The sequence below is a fragment of the Amaranthus tricolor genome, chromosome 13 (assembly GCF_026212465.1).
Source record: "Amaranthus tricolor cultivar Red isolate AtriRed21 chromosome 13, ASM2621246v1, whole genome shotgun sequence".
NCBI classification, from domain to species: Eukaryota; Viridiplantae; Streptophyta; class Magnoliopsida; order Caryophyllales; family Amaranthaceae; genus Amaranthus; species Amaranthus tricolor.
In genome coordinates this window covers 12,274,566-12,285,045 of record NC_080059.1, presented here as the reverse complement: position 1 = coordinate 12,285,045, position 10,480 = coordinate 12,274,566, and the positions used below count along the sequence as shown (strand labels likewise).

Below are 10,480 nucleotides of genomic sequence, written 5' to 3'. Positions count from 1 at the left end.
CCATACAATTCATTTTCTTTTTTTATTTATTATCAATATCTCTTTTTTAGAAAAAATTACCTAGAATAACCTAACATTTTCATGATTTTCCTAAAGTAATTCCACCTATTGATTAACCATGAATAATCACAATTTTAAAGGGTATTTTCCTACAGTAAACCGAGTAATCGGATGACTTATTATAAGAAGTTTTATTTAAAAAAAAAGATAAATTGTAGAAAAAAATTTTTTATTATTTTTATTGTTCGGAATTTTTTATGTAAATTTTCAAAATTTTCACTAATTTTGCATTAATTTTTCGTTTATTTTTTTTTGTGAATTACCCACTATTGTAAATCATCGGCTTATTCAAGTTTACTTTAGACAAATACCCCCTAAAGTTGAAATAATTAATAATTAATTAATAGGTGAAATTATTATAGGAGAATCATAAAAATATTAGATTATTTAAAGTAATTTTTTCTTTTTATTTAAAAATTTATCTCATACTCTTTAATGCAAATCTATCCGAAGAGAGTGTATAGTGCAATACCACCGGTAGACTTACCAAATGAGCCTCTACTAATATTTGTGATTCGGTGTGGCTCAGTGGTGGTCCATCCTTGGATTTACGGACTTTACAAATTGCCTCATCTTTCATTTAAAGAAAAATATATCATGACACATAAGATTTCCATTAATTTTAGCAAAAGGCCGACACTTAGAAAGATAACCATCTTTGAGTTCTTATTGTACGTTTCTCCCTTTTCATTATTTTATTTGTTTGTTTTATTAGACCACTCACAAGCCACAGAGTGAGGTCAAAAATTTAATACCGGTCTTATTTTTCCCATCATTTTTTTATGTTAAAAAGTTTTCTCTATCACTTTTTAAATAATAATTTATGTAGAATTTAAAAAATGAAAAAATTTAAACATGTTAAAGTAATGACAAACAAGTGTCTAGTTATAGATTATAAATTTTTATGATTATTATTATATTTATATATTTTCTTCAATTTTTTTTACTTGTCTCATTTTCTTATTGGGTAAGTTTTACTTATTTGTCTCATTTTTATTTTAAGACTTATATTTATAGGTGATCGTCTCATTTTTTTAATATTAAAAATACTTAATATTGCACATGGGTCTACCATTTTAGATGGTCCCCTTTAATTTTTAATATTAAAAACACCTAATATTACACATGAATCTATTATTTTAAGTAGTCCCCTCATTTTCTTAATATTTGTGCCCAAACTAAATGGGACAACTAAATTAAATTGAGGAGAATATTATTTATTATATGTACAATTAAATAAATCTATTTAAATAATAAAGAAAATTATTTAGACAAGCGTCAACTTCTTATTTGTTTGTTGTACTAAAGTTCTCTTTAATATTTTCACTCTATGCCTATAAGAACAATTTTGAGATTTTTTTGTTTTCTCCACCAATGGGATTAAAATTTTGAGATTTTTTTATTTTCCCACAAATGGAATCAAATTTTGAGAAAAAAAAAAAAAGCTTCACATGTAAAATATTTCTGTATTAATAAAAATTTTCATAGAGTATACTGATACAAGAAAAGAGTTAGAAGAAAATCAAACTTTAATGATAATTCTGAGCCGGTTCAACCTGTTCAACGATATAAGGCCCCAAATTTGGTTAAAGTTTTGTACTATAAATCAAAGTAGCTGGGTTCAAAACCCAATCAACACTAATTCCTTACTTGAATTATTTCTTTTTTTCTCACAATCCCCAATTCCCCATAACAATTTCCTATGCAGCTTTTCTGAAACATTCATCTCATTTTCTCATTATCGACCTTCCTCAAAATTTAATTTTGAAGGTCCTTAATTCTTTTTAATTCATTCATCTTCCTCCCAACAACTAGTTTTAGGAGTTCTTCCATTACTGACCAAAATTCATCCAAGAAAAATTTAAATTTATAATTTTACCATTGAATCTCAAATAAAAGATCTTTTTTCTATTTATTTATCATTCAAGATCTCTAATTCCAATTACATTTAGAAAAAAAATTGTGAAACAATACTCTTACCAAAATTCTTACTCATCAAAAAAAAAAAAAAAAAGTAAAGACCAAATGGCATGCTGAATGCCCATTCACGACTTCCAAGTTCTCTAATTTCGGGTACCAAGTTTGTTGTTTTTTCTTGTTACAATTTTCTTTTAAAATTTTTAGTTTGATATTCAATTTAGTAAAATTTATTTTCATTAAATAAAAATTAAAAAAGAGATTTCAATCAAGTAAAAGAGCAAAAAAATTGGGTGGAATGTAAAAAAAGCATATGTTGGTGTAAAATCTGAGTATCTGACATTGTTCACTTGGTATAATTTTTTCCAAATACTAATTTAAATTTCTTTGCAAAGTCTAATACTCCCTCCTATTCACTTTAGAAGTCTCATTTGATTTTTTTATAGATTTTAAGGAGAGTCAATCAAAAGTAGGACGCTAAGGGTAGAAAAGAGAGTGGTATTACGAGTTTTAATGTAAGGGAGAAAAATTAGTATGGGTAATGGAAGGTATAATTGAAAATAGGATAAAGTTACTAAGAACATAAAAGTAAAAAAACTCGTACCAAAAATATAAATGGAATAATTAAAGTGATTTGACCATAAAAAAAATAAGACACGGAAATATTTTATTTTAAATTCTTTTGGAAATTGATTTAATTGTATAGCGATACTCGTTGTAGCTTAAAGCCTTAAACAAGACACAATTGTACGGTATTGTTACGTTTAATAATAGAATCAAATGAATAAATTAAGCATGCCTTGTTGGTTCTTTGATACTCAGTAATCAACGTGATTTGACTCTACCCTCCCCTTCTTAAATGATTCCAACCCCACCATTTTTTCTATCACTCGCTCCTTCTTCATTACGCCACTGCCATTATAAGCATCATGTTGTGAGCTTAGTTAGCATCAATGGCGGAAGTTACAAGTCCTCCTGTTGATCTTAAACCAATAACTAATACTAGAGATTTAAGTCCTAACTCTGTTATCCTAACATTTGAGTCTAATTTTACTAGTCTTTTCTCCTCTGCTTCTGCTAGTGTCGATCGTTGTTCCTTTGCTTCTGATACTCAAGATCATGATTTCCTAACTTCTCAACTTTATCAGGTTCAAATCTCTCTCTTCAACTTGATTCTTGTTCAGTTATGCTTGCTGTTGCATTTGATTTCAATACTAACTCATCTTTCTCAAACCGAGGGTATCCGAAGGTATCACCATTCACTGGTCGCAACCTCCTTTGATAAGGGTATGGTCTGCCGTCCTTGATCATAGACTTCTATGAGCCGGATATACCGGTATGATAACGGTGATGATGAATTGATGACTTGGATTGATGTTTGCTTAGTTTGAACAGCATTTCCCAGATCTAAATGTTGTAGATTTAAACAAATCTGCATTACAACAAGTATGCAGAAACAATAACACCAGGTTTGGCAGCAAAAATGTTGAAAAAGCTAAAGGTATTAATCATTGTTCTCACTATACTTGTACATTTATAAATATTTAGGGTTTTTTTTCCTGTTAATTGCTAATTTTAAATTCTTCAATTATTGGGTTTTATGCAAAGTTTATCAGGAAGAAAACAAAAAATTAATTCACAATCATCTTGATCTTGAAATCGACACTTTAGATTCTGCCAGATATTCCTTTTCGCAAGCTCTTAAAGGTAATATAAAAAAGGGGTTTTTCCATTTTATTAGAAATTAATATTTCACTATTTATGTAATTGGGGTGAGTGACTTATGAATAAATTATTGATCAGAATGTCAGGAAAGAAAATCTAGATCTGAAGCTCTTAATAAAAAATCAGACCGACGAAGACCGGTTTCATTAGATCTTAATAGTTCATCTGGTGATGCAATCAATGTTGTGAGTTCATCACCCAAGTTGGGTGGAGTGATGAATAATGTTACAGCTCGAAAATCTGGGAATTTTCCGAGTCCTGGAACACCCAATTATCACCATGGGAATGTAGTGATTCCGAAAGGATGGAGCTCAGAGAGAGTTCCATTGCCTTCTAATGGTTATAATAGAAGGCAAAGTGGTGTGTCATTGTTGCCTTTGAGTAACAACGGAAAGGGTTTGCCTTCCAAATGGGAGGATGCAGAGAGGTGGATATGTAGTCCGGTGTCACTATCATCAACATCATCGTCGTATCAACAGCCATTGAGGCGGCCTAAATCGAAAAGTGGTCCTCTTGGGCCACCTGGGATAGCCTATCATTCGCTGTATTCGCCTGCAGCACCAATGTATGAAGGAGAAAAGTTGAGGAATCATATGGCTGAATCACCTATTACAGCTGGAGGAATGATGGCAGATGCTTGGTCTTTTCGTGTGAGTGCTGAAAGTAGAGGTTTTGACAATGTTTTGGAGCCGTCTATTGCTCGTTCTGTGAGTGTTCATGGTTGTACTGATCTTATCTGTCATGATGCATCTCTGATCAGCTCTCAAGGTATGATGGTTGCTTTTGTGCATATATATATATATATATATATATATATATATAATGTTATTTTCCAAAAATTTTGTTAGCTTGCTTTGTGGTGTATACTTGTATGTCAAAATAAATTTGATATATTGTTATTTTGTAGCTTTTTTAATATGATAACTAAAGAAAGCGGCGGGTATCATTTCCACAAGCAAATTATGTAAGACGGAAAAAAAAGCAAATTTTAGCAAACTCAATTTGGTGGAGGGAGCATTTGTTATCGTTGGTGGTAGAATAAGACAAAAATACAAGTTGATGAAAGGATGTGTGGATAAGATGAAAAGAGAGATTGGATCTTTGATTGTAGAGGAGATTTGTAATCATGGCCAAATAAGGAAATACTACAAACTGATTAGGACAGCTTAAATAATAATTTGTAGTATGAATTCATTGGAATAGAGGGACAACATAGATGGTGAAAGGTTTTAGTTTTAGTAATAATGGTGGTGCATTGATCATTTTATAAACTGCCAAATCACAATTACAAGCAACAGATTGGATAGAAATAACTAAATTTAACTTAGTAACACATACAAATAGAAATATTTTTTGGGCCAGATTGTTGGAACACAAATTCTAAAATGAGACGGTCTCATGCCCACGATAAGACCATATGTTTTGGATTGGCCCAGTGTACACTTATAGTCTTAAAGTGATCACTTATAACTTTAAAGTGATAACTCTAAGCTTAAAGTGACCAATTATAAGCTTAAAGTAATCACTTACTATTTAAAAGTGATTACTTTTTAGTATTTTTACGGCCGTTTGGTTAATGGTATTAAATAGTGGTAATGGAAATGATTTATAGTGTAAAATTTTATCAAAAGTTCCGTCTCATTCCCATGGTTAATGGTATTAAATTTCCATTACAACCTAATACCATCTCTTCCAATGGTAACGCATTGGAATGAATTTTATGAAGAAAATGAGATGATTGAAGATGGAAAAGCATGGCCAACAAGATAACCAAGAGATTTTTCAACTAAAATTACACTAGTTTTTCGTTCCCATTAACACGGTTTTATTACCCCTACCAAACGAGCCGTTAAAAGTAATCACTTATAACCTTAAAATGATCACTTACAATTTCAAAGTAACCAATTATAATCTTAAAGTGAACACCTCTTTTCTTACCAATCTATTCGTGTTCTATGCTAAATGTTGTAATCTTGTTTTCCCTTAAGGTTATTTGCTTTGTTCAATTCAAGGAGTAGTCAGGTTCGAGTAATTATTCATCACTAAACTTATAGAGATTCACAAACTTATGGAGATGCTTAGAGGATTTTCTTCACTGAATTCGTTAATCATAAGATCTCCTTTTAACTTCAATTAGTACTTGTGAGAAACTACACTCATACTTTGTTCACTTTGAACGCAGATGAAAGGGTTGATGCTACGAAGGATGCTGCCACTAATGTTTCTCGTGCTGTTTCTAGGAGAGACATGGCAACTCAGATGAGTCCTGAAGGTAGCTGCCATTCCTCTCCTAGAAGATCGTCTTTCTCCTCATTCACTCCTTCCATCTTACCTATTGTGGAGGTGCAAAGTATTGGTCCCTCGAAACCAGAAGTGAGGGATGTGCAGATTGACGAACGAGTCACTGTGACACAATGGTCGAAAAAATATAGGGGGCAGAACCCAAGTAAAGAGCCCAAGGACGTAGATGAGTGGAAATCGAAAGCAGTAGACCCTCGTTCTTCTGCTTTGGAAGCGTCTGAGACAGTAAAGAGTCTGTCGAAGTAAGTATTACTTACTTGGCTGTCTATTTTGTTGAAATGATAGGTAACATAAAGAAATAAACCACAAGATTCTTCAGAAATATATTTTTTTGCACATTTGACAGGGCCAGAAGAGATGAAGCCAAAATCACAGCATGGGAAAATCTGCAGAAAGCAAAAGCTGAGGCTGCCATACGGAAACTTGAGGTTTTTTTCCCTTACTTTCTCTTTGTGCTGGTTATTCATGAAGCATGGTAATGAGGGTAAGTTCAGATAAATTCCATCAAATTTATATAGATTTCAAATGAGTTGCATGATGCAGATGAAGCTGGAAAAAAAGAGATCATTGACAATGGATAAGATTATGAAGAAGTTAAGATCTGCTCAGAAGAATGCCCAGGAAATGAGAAGCACAATACTAACTAACCAGACTCATCAGGTATCTAAAGAGAATGATAAGGCAATGTTTTTCAGAACTCGTCGTATGGGTTTACTCAGCGGCTGTTTTAGATGCCATGCGTTCTGAACAGAAGGTAATTTCTTTCTCTAAGAGTATCATAATTCATAATATATCTTGGGGATATTGTCATAAGGTTATACGTTCAGTTGAGTTAGTCACTTGATATAGTATTAAAAACCAACATAACAGAAGGCCAAGAGTTGGAATCTCATCCATGTCTCATTTCAGACTCTAGTGTGAGTGGATGTGATGGATTATATTACAAATCTTGAGTCTAAAACTACAAGCTTAAACTTTTAGTTGATTTGGTTTCCTGATAGTAACACATAAGTAATATGTCGTTTGAATTATAAATTTCGAATGCAATGCCTTTTCATCTTTACAACTTGAATCACATCCATCGGAAAACACCTGATCAATAAATTGTTTCAGGCTTGCAACATTCTTTGAGTTGGGAGCGTAAGCACAATGGCTTATTACAACTGCGACGTAGGATCTACCTGCATAAATCACACGAAGGAAATATGTTTGGTTTGCTTACATCTTTCATCTTTTTTATGGTTGGGGAGGAAAAATGTGTAGCAAGGAATAGGATCTAGATTTATTTGTATTTAAATTATGAAGAAATGAGTGATATATAATGTAATTTTGTTCCTTGTTTTCATTTTCCCTTGTTTCTTGTGGGAATATGGATGTATGTAAATAAATGTATTTTTGAGAAATAATGTTCCTTGTTTTCCATTTGGTATAGCGACGTCTTTTATCGCAACATATCATCAATTGCAATTTCAAAAAGACAAATAGTGATAATGTAACACCAAAGGAGACAAAAAAGTGAGTAGTCCAATAAAACATTGCAAATCCATTGAGTTTGTGCCATAAATTTGATCTGAGAACAGTGTACTTGCAGAACAGACAGCTAGGAGTACCTAGCATTGGAACCAGAGGAGAGGACATTCACTGGGACAACTTTGTGTTGTGGTCTATGAGTGAATAAAATAAAACATAACTCTATAGCTTTAGAGCTCGTCTCTTGAAAGATTAATGTCTATTTGTTGTATTCTTAATGTCTATTTACATTATTCTTAATGCTACTTACGTATTTTTAATGCCTACTTTCAATATCTCTACTTACATTATTATTCTTAATGCATACTTACAATATTTTTAAAAATATATAATTGGTTTGCCCAATTAGAAATGGTCTCTCAAGGAGATCGTCTCTCACGGGAATTTGTGATAGCTTTCTCATCCATTTCCATATGCTCCTTAGTTTTTCCTATTGACACTTGCTAATTCATCATGCATTGCATCTCTATACAAAAGTAAAGAAGAAAAATTAGAAGACAAATTGTTGTATGAGTTAGTTTCATTGAGAGACGTGTCTCATACATGTAGATAATTCATTTAACATATATTACGAGAATGTAAACTTCTTATCCGATGTGGTCTCACAGAAATACAGTTTCTCATAAGATAAGAGTAGCTCAAAAAAATGAATAAAAAAAAAGAATGATGATAATTTCCTTTTAAAATATCTGAAAATTTTTAAAAACTCTTCATTTGAGCAGTGCATAAATCGGTGTATTAAAAGTCTTTATTATTAATTAATCATTGAACATGTTAATGAGACTTTTAGTATGGTTTCGAGAGCTTAAGTATGATTGTAGACTCTTAGTCAAGGTTATTAGGATAGGGATTCTACCTAGAATCGTTGAAGGGATAGGATCGAAATTGGTAGAATTGGATCATAGGATCGTATGATCCTACAAATATGCATTAATGTGCTTCGGATTACTAATTATCAATTATATTTGTTCTCTTTTTAAGTTTTAAGGTGTGCGTAAAAACTTATGTGACTTCATCTATTAAGTTTTGAAAAAAAACTTTTAATAATCATTTTTAAACTGCAAATCAAGAAAAAATTGATTTTTATAAAGGTATTAATATAATTATTTTAAATATATATATATATATATATATGTATATATATATATATGTATATATATATATATGTATATATATATATATATGTATATATATATATATGTATATATATATATATATGTATATATATATATATGTATATATATATATATGTATATATATATATATATATATATATATATATATATATATATATATATATATATATATATACATATATATATATATATATATATATATACATATATATATATATATATACATATATATATATATATATATACATATATATATATATATATACATATATATATATATATATATACATATATATATATATATATATATATATATATATATATGTAAGTGAAATCTGTATTATATGAAAATATTTTACGATTGCAACTACCGATTTAGGATCGGATCGTTGGGTCCTAAAATGTTCCGAGAATACCAAGCTCGAAGGGGGGCTACTTGATTGTGGTTATTTTTATTCTCTAGTAGTGTAGGTGTGTGAATGTGAATTTAGTACAATGTTTTGTATTCATATGCCAACACTTGTGATTGATTTTAGATAATGAAATCTTCTAAATGTGTTGTTTTGTTTTGGTAGGTAATGAGCAATAAAAGAAGCTATGTGTCTTGGAATAAGCAGATGGATGACATTCTTACTCGAGTTTTGTTAGAACAAATCAACAACAAGGAAAAAGGAGATGGAGACTTTAAGCCTCAAGCTTACCAAGCTGTTGTTGATGAGTTAAAGAGAGAGTTAGGCATTGCACTTAATGTGGATCATGTGAGAAACCGAACTAAGTCTTGGAAGAAGCACTATGGCTGCATCACGGACATCAAGACTTATACAAAATTTAAGTGGGATGATGAAAAAAAAATGATCGTAATCACAATGGAAGATCTACCTCAATGGACAGAATATATTAAGGTATGTATGGCTGAGTTTCTACTTGTATATTTCATTGACTAGTATAGATTAGTGACTACTTTTTGTACCAATATTATTGTTTCCTAAATTGTGTTACTATTGCTTATTTGCTTTTTCGTTTGCTAAATTGGGATTGTGATCGAGTAGGTAAACAAAAATGCAGCCCCTTATCGCAACAAGTGCATAGAAAATTGGGAAGATATTTGCACTTTATTTGGTGCAGATAGAGCCGTCAGGGATGGTGCAGAACAACACGAGGAGGCAGCGGATGCCATGGAGGGGGAGACGATCTGTGAACGAACAAGCTCTTCTAAGGATCCAACTAATTCAAGCTCTCGCAAGCGGAAAAAGAATAGTGTAGCTGATGCGGTAAATAGTTTTGCCGAGTCATTTAGAGAGTACGTGCAAAGCAAGATTAAAGACGCTTCGAAACTCACTTGTCAAGAGATTAACGCTGTTGTTTCTCAAGTGCTTGGCATTTCTAGGATTCAGACTTTGCGGGCAGTAAAGAAGTTTATGAATGGTAATCCCGACGAGTTTCTGATGTTGAAAGAACTACCGGAGGATGAGAAACTCGACTGGATACTCTTATGCCTTGACGAGTAGTTTGTACGTTACACTTTTGATATTCTATGTTAAGATAACTTTTAATGTGACAATTTCGGATTATTGTAATATCGTAATACATTTTATTTGCTAATATTTAATATTTTTGGTTGAATGTAATTACAAGGTTATCCAAACAATGCTATAGAATTTAAATTTTGGAATTCAATTCCAATATTTTCCAAACAACTATGTGGATTTGAAATAAGGAATTCAATTCTTTGATTTCCAAACGAGATTGAGGAATTGGAATTGGAATTTAAATCCATAATTTCAATTTCTTGAATTGAATTACAAAAATTC

At 31.2% G+C, this 10,480-nt stretch overlaps 1 protein-coding gene across 8 annotated transcripts; it reads left to right on the top strand.

Moving 5' to 3' along the window:
• Positions 1-1,694: 1,694 nt before the first annotated feature.
• Positions 1,695-7,809, top strand: LOC130798049 (uncharacterized). 8 transcript variants are annotated; one of them, XM_057660904.1, is made up of 9 exons: positions 1,709-2,133; positions 3,059-3,125; positions 3,383-3,478; positions 3,594-3,684; positions 3,781-4,470; positions 5,885-6,245; positions 6,323-6,431; positions 6,547-6,757; positions 7,117-7,789. In XM_057660904.1, exons 3-8 carry the CDS (start codon positions 3,461-3,463, stop codon positions 6,748-6,750), a joined length of 1,473 nt encoding a protein of 490 aa, XP_057516887.1. In that variant the 5' UTR covers positions 1,709-2,133; positions 3,059-3,125; positions 3,383-3,460; the 3' UTR covers positions 6,751-6,757; positions 7,117-7,789. The 8 variants fall into 8 exon arrangements, 7 of the variants coding, with proteins under 7 accessions (XP_057516884.1, XP_057516887.1, XP_057516885.1 ...); XM_057660902.1 differs by having other exon boundaries at positions 3,373-3,478; XM_057660903.1 differs by having other exon boundaries at positions 3,364-3,478.
• Positions 7,810-10,480: the final 2,671 nt, after the last annotated feature.